The 24215-nt window shown below is 43.0% G+C and overlaps 1 protein-coding gene across 1 annotated transcript in view; it reads right to left on the minus strand.

Annotated features, from left to right (window-relative positions):
* The window catches only part of DOCK1 (dedicator of cytokinesis 1), a gene marked incomplete in the record, with an annotated part of 633434 nt that overhangs the window by 3427 nt on the left and 605792 nt on the right, over nt 1-24215 (minus strand). The window contains 3 exon segments of the mRNA XM_073595735.1: nt 7232-7377; nt 11539-11692; nt 13516-13714. Of these exon segments, the coding sequence (XP_073451836.1) occupies nt 7232-7377; nt 11539-11692; nt 13516-13714 (499 nt within the window).

The following is a 24215-nucleotide window of genomic DNA, read 5'->3' on the forward strand; positions in this document are numbered from 1 at the left end:
CTGAGCACCTTGTGTGCCATGAATATGATGTGTCATTTTCCAGTCATCAGATCTGCACCACTAAGCCACCTCCAACATTTCCAGGAGTGTTTGGGGTTCTCTCTCTACAGCCCTCAAGATGAGGTACCAGGCAAGGAACTTTAGTAAGTGCTCAATGCCTACCTTGCAGACGGTCAATTTAAAAGAGTCACTACATCCAAAACGGATGTTTCAGCCATCTAGACAGTGGTGGCCTGAGGCATCCATATGTCTCTGGGGCTACTTTACAGGCATACCCCGCTTTAAGTACACACAACCTCGCGCCACACAGCCGCAGTATGGCCTGGAAGAGGCAGAGCTGCCGCCTGGAGTTGTCGCCAGTGAAGAGGCAAAGTTCCAGCCAGCCCAGAGTTGCTGTCTGCCCGCCGGTCCAAAGTTGCCCACCAGCCAGCCCAGCGTTGCCGCCTGCCCAGAGTTTCTGCCTAAATGTAAGTGGATTACTGTACAGTATTGTACTATAAAATTCACTCCCTGCATCCCCCCCCCCTCCTCCCCACTACAGCCCCTGACTACAGTTATGCCTGTACATGACTATTGCAATGCAGTAAATGCATTGAGAAGTGAAAAAAGGTATTGCTTCACTTTAAGTACATTTCCGTTTTACATACATGCTCTAGTCCCATTGTGTACTTAAAAGAGGGGTATGCCTGTATTTAGTCTCGTTACTTCTGCTGCATTTTGTATAAGTAACCTGAAGATCCAACAGAAAACATAGGACATGCTCATCATAGTTGTTACAGAGGACAAATGGGCAAAAAAACTATTAAACAATAGATCACATTCAGCAAGTTAGTCCATACTAAAATAACCTGGTATCCTGTCATTGCTGACCTACTAAAGATTCCAGTTTCCTGGCTCTCTTGCTGCAATGCTTTCAGCGTCTATAAACAAGCAGGTGGTAAGTGAAGTCAATACTCCTGATTTCCATACTTGTTCTGCAACAGTGATTTAAATATTGGTAAAGATACAGGGATCAGTATGACAGCCAGAAAACTAGTCTTTGTCAGAAGGGGTGTTGGTAATGGCAGCAAAAATATTTTTCTTCACACGAGAAGAATTGTTGGTACTGTTTAATCCAAGACTACCTATAGACTGCAACAATATGGTCCCTGAGCACCAGCAGGCAGCCAGGTCCTGATATTTACATCCACCACATGAGGAAGGGGTGGGGGCACGAGGTATGCCATTGCTAAGTAATTGAAGTTTTACAGGACTGTACAGATAAAGAATGAAGAATATGAAGGGTTTGGTCTATGATGAGGTCGGTACAGTACTTCCATCCTCTGCCCCAGCGTACACTGAACAGAAGACATGATCCCGCACTTCCACCTAGGAGGGTACGCACCCCACCGGTGGGCCTTTTCTACTTTGACTCTTCACAGCAGAAGCCGATCTGTGGGTGGCGGACACCCAATGTCCGCTGGCACCTGCCAATCATTGGGCAGAGACTCAGAATGGAGCTCTGCCTATGTAAACAAGGCAGAGTTCTGTTCTGGTGGTGGTGGGGGGGGGATGGATTCTGGGTTCCTGCAAAGGATCTAAAATCAATTTCTTCCTCTAGTAAAAGCAGAACAAATAGTAAACACAAACACTGGCTAGGCACACGGTTAACCCTTTGATCACCCTGGATGTTTAACCCCTTCCCAGCCAGTGTCATTAGTACAGTGACAGTGCATGTTTATAGCACCGATTGCTGTATTAGTGGCACTGGTTCCCACAAAGTGTCAGTTAGTGTCTAATTGTCCACCACAATATTACAGTCCCACTATAAGTCCCTGTTCGCCGCCATTTCTAGTATAAAAAAAAAATAATAAAAATTCTTATATCCCATCGTTTGTAGACGCTACAACATTAAACCAATCAATATACGCATTTTTTTCTGAAAAAAAAAAATGTAGCAGAATAGATATTGGCCGAAATTTATGAAGAAATCAGATTTAAAAAAAAAAGAAAAAATTTGGAAATGTTTCATAGCAGAAAGTAAATTGTTTTTTTTTTTTTTTTTTTTTTTTTTTTTTAAATTGTCTTTTTTTTTATTAAAGCGGTAGTAAACCCGCTGACACTTTTTTTTTTTTTGTATACTAGCTCATTATGAAATACTTACCTTAGAACGAGGTGTCGGTATCTTACCTGGTCCCCGCCGAGGTTGCTGACATGTTGCCTCTTCGTGTTTTCCGGGTATCGCGGCTCCAGCGCTGTGAGTGGCTGGAGCCGCGATGTCGTCACTCCCACGCATGCGTGCTGGAGATTTCTTTCCGGCAAAGTCCGGCTTCTGCCAGGCTTTCAGCCGAGACTCCCCTGTGCGCATGCGCCGCTGCAGTCAGCGGCTCATTGCAAGGGGAATATCTCCTAAACCGTACAGGTTTAGGAGATATTTTGTTTATCTACAGGTAAGCCTTATTATAGGCTTACCTGTAGGTAAAAGTTAACATTTTGACTATACAACCGCTTTAAAAAAACAAAAAAAAAACGCAGTGGTGATCAAATACCCCCAAAAGAAAGCTCTACATGTGGGGGGGAAAAGAATTTCAAACTGTATTTGTGTACAGCGTTGCATGACCGCGCAACTTGTCAGTTAAAGTAACGCAGTGCTGTATCGCAAAAAGTGGCCTAGTCATGAAGGGGGGGTAAATCTTCTGGAGGTCAGGTGGTTAAAATACACGCTATGTAGGTATCAGAAGTAATAAAATAATTGCTAAATGAATGTGTCCAATGCAGAAATGCAAATAGCTCTGGTTAATGACAGGTCCTCTATAAAAACAAGGTAGCCCTTTACATATTCACAGTCCTCCCTGTTTTGAGGGGGACATAGGGATCCTTGAAGATGGGATGCAGCAGATCGCTCAATAAGTAAACACATGTCATTTTACATCCACTGACTTTGGAGGAAGTTGGGAAAGTTGTGACAAAGCCGCCTTTTGCAGTGCCCTCCCTGTAGATAGAGATTTGGTGTCTCGTTTCTTCCAGGAGCCCCTTTTTCCCTTTTCAGATATGGTGAGTCTGCCAGTTCACATTAGAGCCTGTTCTGAGCGGATTCACTGACTCGCACACACCTCGGGGGAGATGGGAACCTTATGTAAAAGGCACATCTGCAGCACAGCAACAATCTGGCCTGTCCGCCTCCCTCTAGTAGTCTGCCGCTTGCATCGAGTAAAATGGACATACATGAGGCCTGCGTGCAACACTCTCAATGCAGCTGCCCCGAAAATGCTGCACTATATGGAAATTATCACACAAGGTGAGATAACAAACATGGAGCTCTGAGCCAATTACTGAGCAAGATATGGTAGTAAAATGAGATGATGCAAATTCCTAAATTGAAAGGAATGAATGCAGCTCACACCGAGAATAGAGAAGCCGGCTATTGTACGATCCATTGTATGTTATCAATGTCCTGGATTGTAACACACCAATATGTAGAGCTCACTAGCTCTGGTGAGGCAGCTCTCACAATACTAGATACTCCAGGGTGGAGGGCTTGGAAAGAGTTCAGACCATAAAAAAAAAAAGCAAAGAGTGTGGCACTCTAAAGACTCTTATGGACAGGTGACCAGTGGGAGCGATAAAAATTGGTGGCCGAGCTGCAGTTTTACAGTATGGTATGCAGGGATTCATCCATTTACAGTCATTCTGCACTATTTTACTTGAAATAGCAGCTACCAAACGTGTTGGCTATGGTTGCCAGCCTTTCTTTCCCCAATAGAAGAACTAAAGCTGGCCAGACATGGGTCAGTTTTTTTTTTTTTTTTCCGGGGGTTGCATGGAAAAGAAATTGACCAGATTCCCACATCCACCAATTCGGTGTGGATGTGGGAATCCTCCCCACTGTGTCATTGTATTTTAACAGTGAGGAGACTCCCCCCCACCATCAGGACACACAGATTAGTGCTGCCGGTCATCTGCCAGACTTCTGTTCAACTACAGTGGCTACACAGAAATTGAAACTCCTTCTGCAACAGCTAAATTTCAATTCATGTATGACCAGCTTAAAGAGGTTGTTTTACCTTCGTGCATTCTATGCATGAAGGTAAAAAAAAAAACCTTCTGTGTGCAGCAGCCGCCCTAATACTTACCTGAGCCCCCTGTCGATCCAGCGATGTCCCCAAGGGCCTTGCCTCTCTGGGGATTTACACTCCTGATTGGCTTTTGGCAGCAGTGGGAGCCAATGGCAATCACAGCCGGTGAGCCAATCAGGAGATGGAGGGGTGGGGCCAAGCTTTGGCTGTGTGTGGACACCTTGCAGGAGGGAGGAGCGCCGGTGTTCTGCCGAGAAAGGTCCGGCTGGCGGATAAGGACCCCCCTGTACTGCGCAGGCGCAGCGCTTGCACAGTAATAAGGACTATGGAGCTGGCGAAAATTGCCGAACACAAAGAGCTGTGAGTGAGCTGTACATCGCGCATGCGGAATTAACATGACATTGTACCAGACGATGCCACACGCTCCCGGTGCTCATGCTACTCTGCAAGGGGCGGGTCTATTATTACTGTTATAACGTGTAAGGGGCGGATGCCTACAGATATAACAGTAATAATAGACCGTAATAATAGACCCGCCCCTTGCTTAGACGATACAACAGTAATAATAGACCCGCCCCTTGCAGAGTAGCACGAGCACCGGGAGCATGCGGCATAGTTTGGTAGAATGTCATGTTAATTGTGCATATGCGGTGTAGAATTCACTCACAGCTCTTTATGTTCGGCAATTTTCGGCATCACCGTAGTAGTCTGTACTGCGCAAGCACAGTACAGTGGGGTCCTTATCCACCGGGGGAACTTTCACTGCAAGACACCGGCGTGCGACCTGAGAAGAGGAGGATCGGGGGGGCTGCTCTATGCAAAACCACCCCACAGAGCAGGTAAGTATAACAGGTTTGTTAATTAAAAAGAAAAAAATAAATACAAAGCTTTAATATCACAGAGTAATTGTTCAACTATCACAGCAGAGAAAATTGAACTTGTAATGAAGGGGTATACAGGCTGGAACTAAAGTAGTTAAATAGCGTATTTAACTGCTTGGCCTATCTTTTTAATTTAAATATAAGACCAAAGATTCCTTTTATATATCTACCTAACACACCACCTTGTCTAACAGAACATTGATGTGAGATATTTCACAGCATGGGAGGGATCGAATACAAATTTGCAAATCCAAGTCAGCAGATGTGAGGTCTTGTGATATCACAGTTTCACCGACGGGTCTATAAATGTACATAGAATTATTATGTAATCCGGAGGCATTCACTGCAACAACTAACCAACCAGGACTCTGCATTGAGCTAGTAAGTATATATTTGTCAGGATCATAGTCAAAGTCAGCTCAAAATTCTGTAAATGTTGCTGGTTTTTCTTTACAGGGGGAAAGTTGCCAATGATGGGACAGCAGTCTTGCACTGAGCTGCTGGCATTTGAAAACTGCTGGTGGCCACATTATCGCGTTATGACTTTTCTGAAGTGCTGTGCACAGCCCGATTTCTTGTCAGCCACATCAGACTGGGGGATGGGGACGGCGGCTGTGTCTGCACTGCTCTCTGTATAAACAGTTTTGTAAAAGGTAAATAGGCCTAACACTTACCATTCTCTAAGGGCCCTATCATAAAACAGTGGGTTGTCAGTGCACCAGAAAATGGATCCTGTATGAGTTTTTTTTTGCAGCATAGGGAAATGAAAAGAGCCTATATTGTACATCGGTGTACTGCTGTGTAGCATCACACTATAAATGTGCACTGGGCTGCATTTTACATCACAATGTAACAGCACACATCTACAGAGAAAAGTGGAATGAAAGCAGATTTTTACTTTTCAGGGTATAAAGTCACATTCACACGAACGTTTAGTCACACTGCGAATACCAGTGGCAAGAATCTACTGATTCCTGCAGTTGGGATAGACAGCTGTGGCCACTGAGCCCATACCAGACAATGACAGGCTGTCAACAGACGCAGCTATTCGTGACTCTTCAACTCTTAACTTCCGCTTTGTAAGCATCCAGTCACGATCACTGCAGGTAATCGCTGGCTGTCACGAATGACTGTGGCCGTTGACAGCCTGTCCTTGCACTATATACGCTCGGCGTCTGCAGCTATCCACACACAGCTGTCAATCCCAGCTGCAGGAATCAGTAAATTCTTGCTGCTGGGATTCACGGTGTGGATAAACACCTGTGCAAATGTAGGCTTTAGGCTCTGTTCACATACAGTATATGCAAATTGGATGCGTTCTGAACTGCATCCGACATATGAACCGGCAGCCTTTTCTATGGAGCCAGTTCACATATATGCAGTGCAAATATGCTGCGAATTTGAAAATTGTCCTGTGCATTTTCTGATGCAAATTCCAGGCTCATTGCCTTCTATGGGAATGCATCTAAAATCACACATCTGATCCGTTTTGAACACAAATTCAATCCGAAAAAAAAACTTGTGGGGGGTCTGGTATGGTTTTAAGGGGAGACCCACAACAAAATTTAAAATAAAAAAAAACGGTGTGGGGTCCCCTCTCCAATCCATCCTGGACTCTTATCTGAGCATGCAGGAAAGAGGGGGGAGAGGGAGTGCCCCCTCCTGAACCATACCAAGCCACAAGCCCTCAACATGGGGGGGGGGGGGGGGTCTGCCCCACAAGCCTGGCTGGTGGTTTAGGGGGTCTGCGGGCAGGAGGCTTATCGGAATGTGGAAGCCCCCTTTAACAAAAAAAAAAATCTCCGCTGCGGCTGTCTAACAGTTCTTAAATAGCTAAAGGGAACTTCGCTGACAGCTGAGGAGTCATCTGTTGTTAAGGACGTGGCGGCCGGCTTTCTGGCCCACTCGTTAACAAACAGCTAAGATTAAAGAAAAATTTGCATCTGAACTGCATCTAATTCGCGGATGAACCGTGAACAGCTGCTGTAGAAATTTGCAGTGAAAACTGAGGGGAAATTCACACAGGGCATGTGTGAACCTAGCCTAAGGGTATTCTGTATAAAACAATATGTAAAGTACAGTAATCAGTAGTGACCAATCAGCATCCATCTTTCATTGCACTGACGGCCCTGTACTATAAACCGATTGGGTGTGAGTTACTGTGTACCCCAACACTTTACCTTCCGTTATTATTACAGAAAATGCAGTTCACATCTTTTTAAGCTCACACCCAGCACATTCATAATAGTGGAGTTTAACTACATGTGTGAGGCTGGCTGTATGATATAAACGTACCCTCTGGGGTGCAGGTGGTATTGCAGCAGGCTGAATGAACTCCTGGTAATCTGTGACATTGCCATAATCTCCTGTATTTCCTTTAACTGGTAGTGGAGGAGGGATATCCATTGGTTCAGCAGCAGGGACACCATTTTGTTCCACGCCTAGAGAAAGCAATTGGGTACACGGATAATGGTATGACATACAAACAACAAACAGTCACAGCTCCTTCTTACATAAAATTTGTATTACCATTCTTCACAGAGATCTATACCTGTTTTAGGTGGCCCAGACGTGCTCCATGGAATACCCAAACCAATTGCCATCTCCTCCGATTGTCCTATGTGCTGATATTACATTTTATGCAAGATCACCACAACTATTGGTGAAAAGCACTACGCTTTCCCAACATTACCATTTTGATCATATAAACTCCCTGGGTAAAATCTATTACCGGAGCCGTCGGCCGCATCGGAGGCATTCGGGTCCTTGTCGTGGCTGGGTATGGAGATGAGTGAGGCTAAGATGGCCCCCACCCATCTCCATACCATAGCAGGGCGGAAGCGACGTCAAAACGTCACTTCCGCCCATACGTCTTAAAGGGCCATTTTTTCAATGTCATTTTTTTCAAATGACAAATTTTTTTTTTTTTTTTTTTTTATTGCATTTTAGTCCAAATATGAGATCTGAGGTCTTTTTGACCCCCAGATCTCATATTTAAGAGGACCTGTCATGCTTTTTTCTATTACAAGGGATGCTTACATTCCTTGTAATAGGAATAAAAGTGACCCAAATTTTTTTTTATAAAAACAAAGTGAAAAAATAAGTAAAATCAAGTAAAATAAATAAGAAAAACATTTTTTTTTTAAAGGGCCCCGGCCCGATGAGCTTGTGCGCAGAAGCAAACACATACGTGAGCAGCGCCCGCATATGAAAACGGTGGGTTAAACCACACATGTGAGGTGTCGCCGCGATCGCTAGAGTGAGAGCAATAATTCTAGCCCTAGACCTCCTCTTTAACTGGAAACATGCAACCTGTAGAATTTTTTAAACGTCGCCTATGGAGATTTTTAAGGGTAAAAGTTTTACGTCATTCCACGAGTGGGCGCAATTTTGAAGCGTGACATGTTGGGTATCAATTTACTCAGCATAACATTATCTTTCACAATATAAAAAAAAATTGTTGTGTTTTTTTTTATTCAAAAAAGTGGATTTTTTTCCAAAAAAAGTGCACTTGTAAGACCGCTGCGCAAGTATGGTGTGAAAAAAAGTATTGCAATGACCGCCATTTTATTCTCTAGGGTGTTAGAACCCCCAAACATTATACATTGTTTTTTTTCTAAGTAATTTTCTAGCAAAAAAAAACTGTTTTAAACTTGTAAACGCCAAAATCTCAAAACGAGGCTAGTCCTTAAGTGGTTAAGGTCCTGGAGTCCCTAGCCAGTCTTCAGACCTTAATCCCATAGAAAATATGTGGAGGGAGCTGAAGGTTCGCATTACCAAACGTCAGCCTCAAATTCTTAATGACTTGGAGAGGATCTACAAAGAGATGTGGGACAAAATCCCTCCTGAAAAATAAGGGGAAATTGGGGAAAAAGGGGGCAATGGGACTTTATATGAAACACAACACTAGGGCAGGCTGGGTCATCAGATATAGAAAAATAGTAAGATTTATTGATACCACATGAAAATGCAATCGATGCTACTCACATATAGTCAATAGATATGGTACAGAGTAACTAAAACATGACAGTAGAACATATTACAGTAGCATAGTGACATGTTAAAACATTGTAGCATAGGTAAATAACAGTATCATCAGCATTACACCCAACATGTGTGTACGTAATCAATATTATATTAAAATCAAACTGATGACTTAAACACTAAAAATGCCCATGGTAAATGCATATTTGCTGTGACATGTCAAAAAATTGTGAATGTTTAGTTGTAATGCTCGACGCGTTTCGTGGAAGTTTGTCCACTCATCAGGAGCAGCTATCTGGAAATATCTAGGGTATGATATAAAATAGTAATTAATAATGTATAATTGCAACAGGAAGAGGGGAAGCAAAACCGCTAGTCCTAGCACTCTTACCTGTGGGTATGCGGTAGAGTGATTGTAGGGCATAATAGTAATATTCATGATGGTAGGAGATTTTTAGGGGTGAACGTAGCATCCCCACGGGAGCTGAGGAGGCGACCAAGCGGCAGCACGGCGAGACAATTCAGGGTACCATAGAATAATAGGTAGTAGGAAGGTTCCCCTTGGTTTCCAACATGGTAGTGTAATTTATAGCATAAACCCGAGGTAGCTGTAAAATAATAAAGGTAGGTGTATAGTTGTAAGCAAAGAACGGGTGTTGTTAGATGACCACAGAGTGGAAGATAAAGTGTAGGGCAAAGTGAAGCTCAGGTAGAAAGGGCATAGAAAATCCAAACAAAGTGATAACAGGGGAGCCAATAGGACAAAGGAAGAGAGGAAAGAACGCCCACCACAGGCACCAAGTGAGCAAGGTGAAGGGACAATGTATCGCAGTAAGTGTGAAGATAGGCAGGTAGATGGGGGTAGTGAAAGCATAGTGAAAAGAAATAGAAGTCCATGGTTACCTGAGATGGTTAGATCTCAGCTGTCCAGCCAACGAGGTAACCCCCAACGTCACGCTAAGGCGTGCTGTGAGGGAGGAAAGGAAGCAGCCTACTGAGGCGACTAGCGCCTATATAGGCAGCCTCCGCCTCCATCAGTCTGCACGCCAGATGGAAACTACGTCACGTCAGCACGTGACGTCAGATGACGCCAAACGTAGCCGACATGCGGGGCGTGGCGTTGACGCACAGCGGACACACGCCCACGATCTCGTGACCTATGGATCAAGGGGATCGGGGGATAGCACCGGTGTGCGTCGCAACTCCCTCACAGCACGCCTTAGCGTGACGTTGGGGGTTACCTCGTTGGCTGGACGGCTGAGATCTAACCATCTCAGGTAACCATGGACTTCTATTTCTTTTCACTATGCTTTCACTACCCCCATCTACCTGCCTATCTTCACACTTACTGCGATACATTGTCCCTTCACCTTGCTCACTTGGTGTCTGTGGTGGGCGTTCTTTCCTCTCTTCCTTTGTCCTATTGGCTCCCCTGTTATCACTTTGTTTGGATTTTCTATGCCCTTTCTACCTGAGCTTCACTTTGCCCTACACTTTATCTTCCACTCTGTGGTCATCTAACAACACCCGTTCTTTGCTTACAACTATACACCTACCTTTATTATTTTACAGCTACCTCGGGTTTATGCTATAAATTACACTACCATGTTGGAAACCATGGGGAACCTTCCTACTACCTATTATTCTATGGTACCCTGAATTGTCTCGCCGTGCCGCCGCTTGGTCGCCTCCTCAGCTCCCGTGGGGATGCTACGTTCACTCCTAAAAATCTCCTACCATCATGAATATTACTATTATGCCCTACAATCACTCTACCGCATACCCACAAGTAAGAGTGCTAGGACTAGCGGTTTTGCTTCCCCTCTTCCTGTTGCAATTATACATTATTAATTACTATTTTATATCATACCCTAGATATTTCCAGATAGCTGCTCCTGATGAGTGGACAAACTTCCACGAAACGCGTCGAGCATTACAACTAAACATTCACAATTTTTTGACATGTCACAGCAAATATGCATTTACCATGGGCATTTTTAGTGTTTAAGTCATCAGTTTGATTTTAATATAATATTGATTACGTACACACATGTTGGGTGTAATGCTGATGATACTGTTATTTACCTATGCTACAATGTTTTAACATGTCACTATGCTACTGTAATATGTTCTACTGTCATGTTTTACTTACTCTGTACCATATCTATTGACTATATGTGAGTAGCATCGATTGCATTTTCATGTGGTATCAATAAATCTCACTATTTTTCTATATCTGATGACCCAGCCTGCCCTAGTGTTGTGTTTCATATAAAGTCCCCTTGCCCCCTTTTTCCCCAATTTCCCCTTATTTTTCTTGTATACATAGGGATGGAGACCTGTGTACTGGATGGTCACGGTCTCATATAAAGTCCCAACCCAAACTTCTTATTTCAAAATCCCTCCTGAGATGTGTGCAAACCTGGTGGCCGACTACAAGAAAGTCTGACCTCTGTGTTGCTATGGGATACATCGCTTTGCTGTTAGCCAAATGATCCATCATAATAGTAATATAAACAAATATAATAGATTACTGTAAAAAAGAAAACCTGACAGAGCAAAAAGTGGTGTTAGGTGATACAGAAGATATGAGAGATGGGTGGGACGTAATGACTCACCTACTGATGAACTAAATGTAAGCCTGGCTCTGGGGGTAACAGGTGCTTGTGGTTGTTGCGTTGAAGGCTGACTTGGGGATACAGAGAAGCGCCTGTCACCAGCAACAGTATTCAGGACTTGACTCCTTGGTCTCTGAGGTCTTAGTGGGCTTATCTATAGAACAGAAAAACATAAAGGAATCAACACATTTGGAATGGCCTAACTAATTACAATAAAGGGTGAAAATGGCAATACCCAGATGTGTGCTCTTCATACAACACCTGGCCACCTACCTCCTCCCCACCGATCACCCCCGGTCATTTCCCTTGTGACTGGCTCTCTTGTCATTTCAAGCATTGCCTTTACAAACACTACACCAAAATCCTGCCAGTTAATGCTTTGGCAGTGTTGAAATCCTGGTCCTTTCTCCCTGTCTGTGTTCTGCCTATTGTGTTATGCAAAAAAGACATGCACCATGTAAGCTGCCCATTTAATGGACAATTCTTGTGTCAGTTTGGACTTCGCCTGCTGATAGATCACTTCAGGCCGGCCCCTTTAGGAGGTATAGCCATGTAAAACATTTAAAATAAGTGTCTATACTGCTTAAAATCCAGTAATACACCTTCTTACCCTGCTCTGCACATGCTCAGTTTGCTCTTCATTTTTAGGCACTGCTGAGTTTGTAGAGGCCGTTCTGTTGGCAGCATTAAAGCGGAATTAAACCTTTTTTATCCTTTACAGCCAAGGAAGCAGCTTCTGTTTGAACTGCAACTGCCATGGTGCTGCACATGTAATCAGTTATGACACCAGCCATGTGACGGTTTGGCCGTGGTCGAGGACAAAAATCAAATCAAACTGTTTTTTGAAACTGGTAAATTGATGGGTTTAGTTCCGCTTTATGATTTACAGCTGGGGCTTTGGGCTTCAGCAAAATGGCAGCCTCTGGCAAGCAGAAACAGGAACAATTGTGGAGGCAGTTTACAGCACACACTCATTTTGGTAGCATAATTATTAATGCAAAATGTATGTTCCTTGCTAAAGAACTTTGTTTTTTTTTTATCAAGTTTTATGTTTAAAGTTCCTCCCTCCTTCCCAGAATATCACTGTTGACAAATCCAAGTCTTCTAAAAAGGCTTGCGCACTTTGAATCAAGGGATATAGATAGAGATAGATATCTATCTATCTATCTATATCTATCTATAGAGAGAGAGATAAACATCAAATGTCATTATAAATCCTTACACACACCTCCTTGTCCAGTACCATTAGGCTAACCATACCTGTAAAAAGGAACTGATCAACGCTACTCCAGACCAACCCAGGTGAATAAATGATAAGGAACGGTCTCAGCCTATGTGTCTCAACCACACCGACACATTTCGCCTCGCCCACCGGGGCTTAGGTACACAGCCCTATGATGAAACCCCAGTAGGCGGGGCAAAATGCATCAGGGTGTATGGTGTGGTGGAGACACATAGGCTGAGACCATTCCTTATTTATTCACCTGGGGTGGTTGGGGTGATCCTTTCCTTTTTACACTAACTAGCCCTCTAGATTGGTATCAAAATAAACCTGCTCAGGGATACGCTTTCACCTGTACTTTGAGTGGCGCAAAAAGCATTATAATAGCTAACCATACTGCATTAAATTCCTCTAATTCAGGTTGAACAATATAAATCAACTGATTCATTCATCCATCTGTGCTAAACAGTGTGAAGAAAGAATCTGCATTGCCAGCTATTGTATTCAGCAGCACCATTGGCTACCTGATCCTATCCGATGCAGTCACTGATCGACGGACAATTTTCCACCTTTCTCAGATGATTTTAAATGGACTTTTTGCTGAGCATGGTAGTGCTGACAGGTCCAACTACAGCTCAGATTTTGGCAGATTCAGCAGGAATCGGCCAACATTTGGGCTGTGGATGGCGAGTTTTAGTGCTAACCAATACGCAGAAACTGCTCCATAACAAAGAAGGTGCTGTAATGTGACTTACGGTCTCTGAAAGTATAACAGCCTCAGACTGCTGGGGTGGAATGTCAGTTGCTTTAAACTCTTTATCAAATATCTCCTGATGCTTGCTGTTCCTCTTCTCCTTCTTTTTCTCTTTTTTCTCCTTATCAAGATCATCTCTGTCCAATTTATCTTGGGAGCGAGAATGCATCTTCTTTGGCAAGAGAGGTTCAAGCACAAAACTGCAAACAGAATGTTGGAAAGAATCAATTAGATGCGGATTCAGTTTACACGTGCGGAGGATTCTGGGCCGCGTTAATCTCGATGGTGTCATGTTTGCTTTAGAGATGGTGAGCTGTGCTTTATCTTTTCATACATTTATGTGGCTTCACACACCGAGCGAATACACTTATGTATGCACACTTATCTTAACCATCACAATAGGAAAAGCTATCGGCAGCAGCACAGCAAGCGTGCTGGCTTAGATGCAGATACCGAGCTAAGTAATGACCAAACATTACAGCTGGGCCTACAATGTCAATTACACAAGAGTTTTCGCTCGGCTTTTATTTCATTTATGTATTACATCCATTTATATATGGCGACATACGCTGCAGCTCTTAGCAGAGAACACTGAATTACATCAGTCCTTGTGGAAATGGAGTTTACATCTCAACATCCTCAGCACAACATACACAATCCACGGATTTGTTCCTTTTATACCAAAAATTATAATGCTACGTGGCCCCCAACAATCAATTTAGGGTCAAAGTCAAAATTCTTCCTTGTAATAAATGTTGGTGTGGCAATCTCCCCCACTGTGCCTTTGACAGGGGAACTGCCCCCTGCCAGAAAACCCTGAATGGCTGCCAGTGCTGATCGGCTGGTGGTTGGATGCAGGCTTTCCAGAAAGACTTCTCAACAGAAGCTGGTTGTGAGACAGGCAGCTGTACACACTGTTTAAATGTCAGTCGGTTTCTGCTGAACGGCCGATATTTGGATTGCGTGTACTCAGCTTTAGGTAGGGTCATTTCCTACTTTTTTTTCTTTCTTTTTTTCTTTTTAGAATAGCAAATAGTTAGAGACATGGGAGGTAGGGGATGATCTTATCCTGGAGTGGGGCTTTAACAAGCAGGTGTACCTAATAAAAAGGTACTAAAGGGCTCTTTTATATTAGAGAGCAGATATCGCTGCTATACTCTGCAAGGTAACATACACCATAGTCTAAATTTTGAGGCCGATCCATAAAATGCAAGACGTGGTGTTAAAGTGGTTGTAAACTCTGCTTTACCACTTATTCCTACAGGTAAGCCTATAATAAGGCTTACCTGTAGGTACTGTGAACATCCCCAAAACTTGCACCATTTAGGAGATATTTAGAGTGAATGCGCGCTGACGGTCCAGCACAGTATGCCGGATCATCAGAGCCTGTGCCGTAAATGGCATGCGCAGGAGTGACATCATTGCTCCCCCCCCCCCCCCCCAGCCACTCATGTAGCAATTGCATTTGCCTTGCAGGGGAATTTTTGTTTCTTCCATTGTGGTTTACTACCGCTTTAAGCCTGAGGAACCTATATTATTTTAGTATTTTTTTTAAATCAGTATTAAGGTTATGGGAAAGTCATGCCACTGATATATACATGTCCCCCGAAGTCTACCTTATCTATGACAAAGGTTTAACAAGAACTGGCCTGTGAGCAAGAAGTAACACACACACCAAAAAAAACAAACAAAAAAAACACAAACATTGTTCTTCACACCTTCAACTGCACTTAGCATTGATGTGCCTTTTCTGTGTTCATAGAAATATGAACAAATTTGTTGGTACCGTTACAATATTTTGAAACAATGCTTCATTCCTCCTAAAAAGGAGTGGAATTTAAAGCAATTGCCTCATGTATACCTGCATGCCTTTTTTATATCTTAGAGTAAGGCCGGGTTCACACTGGTACAACACTACTGTTGTACAAATGTCATCCTATTTTGCCCTGCGACATCGGTCCTACTTCCATCCGACTTGAATGAACAGGATAAGATTTTGCTCCGACTTTGAGATAGTCCGACTTGTCCTTTGACCAATCAACACAATCCCAGTGTGACAAATTCCTTTTCCTGCTGCTGTAATGTCGGATTTCACAAGTTAAATGGCTAGGACGAGGATCTGACTTTGATCCGACTTCAATGATATTGAATGGGCTGAATATGGACCAAAGTCGGAACCAAAGTAGTATGGGAACTTTTTCTAAAGTCGGACCAATTTGTATCGGACCAGTTAAGACGGCTCTCATAGGGAACCATTGATTTGTACACATCATGCGTCATGTGCTCCCAGAGTCGCTCCGGAGCGTATGTTGCACCAGTGTGAACCCAGCCTAAACCAAAGAAAGTGTACAAAGAGATACATTATTTCCTCTTCCACAAAGATATTCTAAAATGGCCAGGACAGATTTTTTGGAACTCCTAGAAAAGAATGCTGTTTGGTGCACACAAAGATACCAAACTGAGCATGGACCAGCAAAGGAAATAGCTGTCTAAGGAAATCAGAGGAAAAACTGATGACCGGAATGGCAAAGGTAAAGATAAGACCGTCTCCAGACAGCTTTATGTTCCTGTGACTACAGCTGAAAATATTTTTAAGTAGTTTAAGGTCCATGGGAGTGTAGCCAATCACCCCAGACATACCCACAATTGGAAAAATCGACCCCAGGTTGAACAGGAGAATACTGCGAATGATGAACAGAGTCAAGAAAAACTCAAGGAGATACATGCTGAAATCCCAGGTCAATGTACATCAGTATCTAATCACACCATTTGTCATTTTTAAATGACAGTGGGCTAGGACTCCAGTGCAAAAAGACCTTGGAGGACTCCACTGCTAAAAAGTGTATAATATATATATATATATATATATATATATATATATATATATATATATATATATATATATATATATATATATATATATATATATATATATATATATCTCTATCAAACTAGAATTGGCTAAAATGCATATCAACAAGCCACAATGCTTCTGGGGGAATATCCTTTGGACAGCTGAAACAAAACTGGAGCTTTTTTGCAACTCACATCAGCTTTTTGTTCACAGACAAAAATATAATCTTTCAAAGAAAAGAACACTGTACCTACTTTGAAACATGGAGGTGGCTTGATTAGGTTTTGGGGTTGCTTTGCTGCATCTGACGCAGGGTGCCTTGATGCTGTACAGAGCACAATGAAAGCTCAGGACTAAGGAATTCTGGACCAAATCATAATACATCCCAGAAAGTCTGTGGCTATGCTACGGTGCATGCACCACGGGATCAGGGAGACCGGCTGTCTCTTCCAGGTTTTTGAAGCTGGCCTCCTGATAATTTGGCGCATGAGCATGCTTGGGAGCCAGCTGCAAAAAAACTGGTAGAGGCAACAGTGCTCTTGATGCATTCAGAGAAGATGACCCTGGCGTGGGTCTGAGTGTGCAGTGGCAAAACCCTACAAAACACCAAGGTGAGGGGTAGGAGCGACTTTCATCTTTTAATGCACACAATCCCCTCAGTGGAAATACTGAACTAGGAAGAAGTTTTTTTTTTTTGGCTCACAAGGTGAGCTGAACAGAAATACAAATTCTCTGGTAGGCAAAATGGTAAAGATAATAAAAAAAAACTATATAGTAAAAAAGTATGATTTTACCTAGATTTTCACTAAAAGCAAGAGAAAAAAAATTCTTCGACACATAGTACACTTTTATGTATAACACAAGTATATGTAAACCCAGGGCTTTCAGCAGGAACGCAATTCTGGCACCTCCAGCAATGTATGCAGGAGTGTGCTATGGTCATGATCTAAGTCATGATTATTTGTCAATCAAGTTACTTGATAATTTGTACCCAGTTTTGTTAGTACTTGAAAATTAAGAAATCTGACCCTGCGGACTGTTCTTCTTTTTCTTTCCCTAGTTTCTCCTTTTCCCATCTCTCCTTTCTTTTCTACTCACTCTCTTTATGATTTTGAAGCTCTTTCTAACTATAAGTTATAACTCCTCTTATAACCCATACCATTTGTATGTAATATTAATATCATAGAAATTTATAATTCAATTTATAATTTACACTGTTTGATTATACAATTCTGGGCTTCATTCCCTTTGTTGTATAATATGTACTCCATCTAATGTCAAATACCTTATTGTATGTACAATAAAATCTTTTGACAAGGAAAATTAAGAAAATTAATTAATTTACACTGTTTGATTATACAATTCTGAGCTTCATTCCCTTTGTTGTATAATATGTACTCCATCTAATGTCAAATACCTTATTGTATGTACAATAAAATCTTTTGACAAGGAAAATTAAGAAATCAATGATTAAAAAATAAATACTTTGTTTTTTGGTTTCTTTTAGAAAACGAGTGCGTTTGAAAACTAAATATAATTCACCTAAAGTTTGCATCTACTTTAATGAGCGTAATGAAGAAAATAATGTATGTAATACAGCCATGGCCCACAGCTTTGAGAATAACACAAATATACATTTTCACAAAGTCTGCTGTCTCAGTTTTTATGATGGCAATTTGCATATACTACAGAATGTTATGAAGAGTGATTAGATGTATGAAAATTAACTTAATCCCCCCCCAAAAACAATTTCCTCTACATTTCAGTCTTGCCACAAAAAGACCAGCTGACATGTCAGTAATTCTTTCATTAACACAGGTGTCAGTGTTGAGGAGAAGGCTGGAAATGACTCTAATGCTGCTTGAGTTAGAATAACAGACTGGAAGCTTGGGGGGTGCTTGAAATCACTATTCTTCTTTTAACCATGGTTACCTGCAAGGAAATATGCGCAGTCATCATTTCTTGGGACAAAAAGGGATTCACAGGCAAAGATATTGCTGCTGAGATTGCATCGAAATCAACCATTTATCGGATCATGAAGAACTTCAAGGAGAGAGGTTCAATTGTTGTGAAGGAGGCTTCAGGGATCCCATGAAAGTCCAGTAAACACCAGGACTATCTCCTTACAGCTGATTCAGCTGCAGGATCGGGGCACCACCAGTGCAGAACTTGCTCAGGAATGGCAACAGGCAGATGTGAGTGTAATCTGTAAGGCCCCTTTCACACTGGGGCGGTAGGGGGCGTCGGCGGTAAAAAGGGTTAAAACCCCTCATATAGCGCGGCTATAGCCGCGGTACAGCCGCGCTGTCCCATTGATTTCAATGGGCAGGAGCGGTGAAATACACCGCTCCTTCACCGCTCCAAAGAAGCGGCAGACAGGAGATGTTTTCTTCTCCTGCCAGCGCACCGCTTCAGTGTGAAAGCCCTCAGCGAACAGCGAACAGCGAAGACTGTTTAGGGGCGATTTGCAGGCGTTATTTTTAGCGCAATAACGCCTGCAAACCGCCCCAGTGTGAAAGGGGTCTAAGCACAGTGAGAAGACTTTTGGAGGATGGTCTGGTGTCAAGAAGGGCAGCAAAGAAGCCACTTCTCTCCAGGAAAAACACCAGGGACAGACTGATATTCTGCAAAAGGTACAGGGATTGGACTGCTGAGGACTGGAGTAAAGTAATTTTCTCTGATGAATCCCCTTTTCAATCGTTTGGGGCATCCAGGAAAAAAACCTTGTAAGGAGAAGAAAAGGTGAGCGCTACCATCAGACAAACAAACCGCCCCCCCCCCCCCCACTCGCAATACCATGACCGCCCACCATGGTGATTAGTGGCCTTACCTTCAGTGGCTCATCACTCCAGCTTGCTGTGGGAAGTGGTGGGCCATTTCTTCTCCTCCCGGCCGAACAGGAAGTGGGTCCCGAGACCCGATTGGCAGGAAGTCCTAAGACTCCCGGCCAATGGGGTCTTAGGATCCGCTTCCTGATTGGCCAGGAGGAAAAGCAGGAAGACATTAGGCTTTAATCACGTACGTTAAAAAAAAAAATCCCATTGAAATCCTAGCATTTGGTGCATGGATTAGGGGGGCGGCACCCCTGCGCCTCTAATAGAGCGGCCGCGACTGGTCAACACTGCAACTATTGACTCTTTACATAAACTTATGTAGCCAGATCCCAGGCCCCCTTTGGTCGAATGAGAACCTCCAGAGTTAGGCATAGCTGACATTCTTTTATGTAGAGTGGGTTACGAGGCATGGTGGGTGTGATGCAAGATAGAGTCATGTGCGCCAGACACTTCTTGAATGCAAAGAGATTTATTGTCTAATAAACAGAACTGTGAGAGAGAGGGTTTAGGGCCAGGACACCCTTAAGTGGTTGCAATGTTAATTGACAGACTACAAGATTTCTATAGGTAGACAGCCATGCAGGGAAAGGCACCCAGCCGAACACCACATCTGCATGTGTAGACACGCTGTCTCCTATGGCAACAATCTTGAACAGTTCCCAACAAAGGTTACAATGGACTCTCACTTCCCCTACAATCTCCTATTGTAGGTCTTCACTCAACTGAGCTCCCAGCCTCTCTCACTAGACTTGCTGATCCACTGCCCCTGGATCCCTTGAGCTCTTCCAAACCTCTTGCTCAGTATCTTCCTCAAGCGTCCACTTCCCTGCTGGGTCCCTAGTTTGGCATCCAAGATACTTCTCAAGCATCACCCCACTGGCCTGCTCGGTCCCTAGCTTGACACACAAGGCTGCTCTGCAAGGGCCACCTCCGCTGGGTCCCTGGCTTGACACCTGCTGAAGTTTCCCAATTCTTCACCATCCCCGGTTGGATAGAATACTGCTCCGATACTTGTTTCAGCTACACACAGCGGTCCCTGTTAACAAGGTGGATGGTCCCTTAGTGGCGACAGCTTCCCCAATACCTCCGACCATGACAGGTTCTCTGACCGGCAGAACCGTCACTTCTGGTTGGACTGCAAGCTGCAATCCCAACCCTATGCTGCTCTCTTGCTTCTGGATAGGCCCTAAGACAGCCTAGCAGCAAGATGTCCCTGCGATAGGCCTCAGGTTCTAATCTAGCAGCCCAGGGCAGCACAACAAATGTCCACCCAGACAGCCGTCCAAGTGGCACAGAACCCTCGATCACCTGACCTCACCCAAATAAAAAGGCTCTCTCAGCAGGCCAAGGGACCCAAGAAGATCCCAGCCCATTGGTTGAGATACCCCATCTATTCCTAATCTGTCTTTGCAATGCCCCTGTCTTATCTAATGCCACCAAATACCCGGCCATCTAGTGACAGAAGAGAGAACTGCAGCAATTCCACAATTAGGGTGGAATCAATTGATCCCCTATCAATTAGCCAAGGCAAATATACCTGGCAGGTAAATGTACTAGCAACCCTGCCTAAACATCAGGATGCTACACTTAATGTAATTGTCAAGAAAAGCCTTTGACACTTATGAAATGCCTGTAATTATACTTCAGTATACCATATAGTAACATCTGACAAAAAGATCTGAAAACACTAAAGCAGCAGACTTTGTGTAAATTAATATTTGTGTCATTCTCAAACTTTTGGCCAGGGCTGTATTTATTTTGCACTGGAATACAAACTCTGTGATTTAAACAGCCTGCATAGACAACTCATTTTTGACAGCAGTACAAAAATCTGCTTAAGAATGCATACCTATGCAGATGTGAACAGGCCCTAAAACTTAACATGTTTGTAATTTTAACTTTAAACATGCCTTTATTTAAAATGCTCTAATGAGCCTGTGGTGTTGTACACCGTTCCTAATGAAGGTAATGGGAACACGACTCCTTAGAGCTTTCACTGTTACTGAACAAAGGAGCCGTGGCTGATTTACAGTTACCCTACCATCATGCAGCTACATAATCGCTCTGCGTTCCGCAAGGCGTTTATTTTAAAATAAAGGAGCCTCTTTTGGCTCATTTGAAGTGATGGAAGGGATACAGCCAGGGTTGCACGCATAGAAAACACAAGCATTTTGAAGCCATTTGGTAAGACGCCATTGTCAATTCTGAAACCTCTTCTGCTGAGTTCACTGAAATTGACGAGAACTGGGAGAGTTGCCAAGCAGACAAATTCCAATATTAGGAATTCCGAGAGGCAAACTAAACATTTGAGATATGCAATAGGGAAAAAAATCTGCCTTTTAACTCAAACAAGTGCATCATGGCTGGGTCAGAGCTCGGTGTGTGATTGTGCTTGCAGAGCTGCAAACAAACCTATAGGGCAAATATTTGACCTCCTCAAATGTCAATAGGCATCTGTGAGTCTACAAAGACACTGCAGTCAAAGAAAGAGCAATCTTTTTCAACAGTTAAGTTTGCTTGGTAATTAGAGAATTACAACAATGTAAAAATCAGCCAAAAGGCACAAAGCAGAACAAAAGTCAACAAAAAAAATATTTATTAGTTATATTGAAGGTGAAGTTGAAAAAAGACACAAGTCCATCAAGTCCAACTTATGTGTGTGATTATATGTCAGTATTACATTGTATATCCCTGTATGTTGTGGTCGTTCAGGTGCTTATCTAATAGTTTTTTTGAAATATTGATGCTCCCCGCTGAGACCACCGCCTGTGGAAGGGAATTCCACATCCTTGCCATTCTTACAGTAAAGAACCCTCTACGTAGTTTAAGGTTAAACCTCTTTTCTTCTAATTTTTATGAGTGGCCCTTCCTCTAAAACGTTGTATCCCTATTGTGGGGTCACCAGTACGGTATTTGTAAATTGAAATCATATCCCCTCTCAAGCGTCTCTTCTCCAGAGAGAATAAGTTCAGTGTTCGCAACCTTTCCTTATAACTAATATCCTCCAGACCCTTTATTAGCTTTGTTGTCCTTCTTTGTACTCACTCCATTTCCAGTACATCCGTCCCGAGGACTGGTGCCCAGAACTGGACAGCATTCTCTGGGTGTGGTCTCTTGTAGAGTGGGAGACTTCGCTTTTTATCTCTGGAGTTAATCCCTTTTTAATGCATGCCAATATTCTGTTTGCTTTGTTAGCAGCAGCTTGGCTTTGCATGCCATTGCTGAGCCTATCATCTACTAGAACCTCCAGGTCCTTTTCCATCCTAGATTCCCCCAGAGGTTCTCCCCCCAGTGTATAAATTGCATTCATATTTTTGCCATCAAACCTCATTTGCCATGTAGTTGCCCACCCCATTAATTTGTTCAGATCTTTTTGCAAGGTTTCCACATCCTGCAGAGAAGTTATTGCCCTGCTTAGCTTACTGTCATCCATGAATACAGAGTTTGAACTGTTTACCCCATCCTCCAGGTCATTTATGAACAAATTAATTAGGATTGGCCCCAGCACTGAACCCTGGGGGACCCACTACCCACCCCTGACCATTCCAAGTACTCCCCGTTTATCACCACCCTCTGAACTCACCCTTGTAGCCAGTTTTCAATCCATGTACTCACCCTATGGTCCATGCCAACTGACCTTATTTTGTACAGTAATCGTTTATGGGGAACTGTGTCAAATGCTTTTGCAAAATCCAGATACACCACGTCTAAGAGCCTTCCTTTATCTCGAGGGCAACTCACCTCCTCATAGAAGGTTAATAGATTGGTTTGGCAAGAACGATTTTTCATGAATCCATGCTGATTACTGCTAATGATACCGTTCTCGTTACTAAAATCTTGTATATAGTCCCTTATCATCCCCTCCAAGAGCTTGCATACTATTGATGTTAGGCTAAATTGTCTGTAATTCTCAGAGATGTATTTTGGCCCTTTTTAATTATTGGTGCTACATTGGCTTTTCTCCAATCAGCTGGTACAATTCCAGTCAGTAGACTGTGAGTAACAATTAGGAACAATGGTCTGGCAACTACTTGAGTTCCCCAAGTACCCTCGGTTGCAAGCCATCTGGTCCGGTGATTTATTAATGTTAAGTTTCCCAAGTCTAATTTTAATTCTGTCCTCTGTTAACCATGGAGGTGCTTCCTGTGATGTGTCATGAGGCTAAACACTGTAGTTTTAGTTACTGAAGCCCCCCGATTTCCTTGTGAAGTCTGAGAAGAATAAATTCAATACCTTCACCATCTCCCCATCCTTTGTAAACAGATGTCCTTCCTCATTCTTTATGGGGCTAATATGGTCTGTCCTCCCTTTTTTAATGTTTACATACTTAAAGAATTTCTTGGGGGTTTTTTTGCTCTCCTCCGCTATGTGTCTTTCGTGTTCCATCTTAGCCACCCTAATTGCACCCCTACATTTCCTGTTGCATTCTTTAGAAAGTCTAAATGCTGATGATGATCCCTCAACCTTGTATTTTTTGAAGACCTTCTCCTTTGCTTTTATATGCATTTTTACATTGGAGTTAAGCCATCCAGGACTTCTGTTCGCTCATTTAAATTTATTACCCAGTGGGATGCATTGGCTAATGCCCTTATTTAAGATGCTCTTAAAGCAAACCCATCTCTCCTCCGTGTTCTTTGTTGCTAAGATTTTATCCCAATGTATGCCTTGTAGCAAGGTTCGTAGTTTAGGGAAGTTGGCTCTTTTGAAATTCAGTGTCTTTGTATTTCCCTTATGTTTCCTATTTGTGTGATTTATACTGAAGACAACTGACCTGTGATCGCCGTTTCCTGAATTGCCCTGTATTTCCACATCTGTGATCAGATCTGTATTGTCGGTAATCAGTAGTTCCAGTAACGCTTTATTTCTAGTTGGTGCGTCTACCATCTGACCCATGATATTGTCCCGCAAGACATTTAGGAACTGGCGAGCCTTAGAGGAATGCGTAGTTCCCTCCACCCAGTCTATGTCCCCTATTATGATAACACCTCCCATCCTTGCTGCAAATCCAAATTG

Source organism: Aquarana catesbeiana, linkage group LG08 (assembly GCF_042186555.1).
Source record: "Aquarana catesbeiana isolate 2022-GZ linkage group LG08, ASM4218655v1, whole genome shotgun sequence".
NCBI lineage: Eukaryota > Metazoa > Chordata > Amphibia > Anura > Ranidae > Aquarana > Aquarana catesbeiana.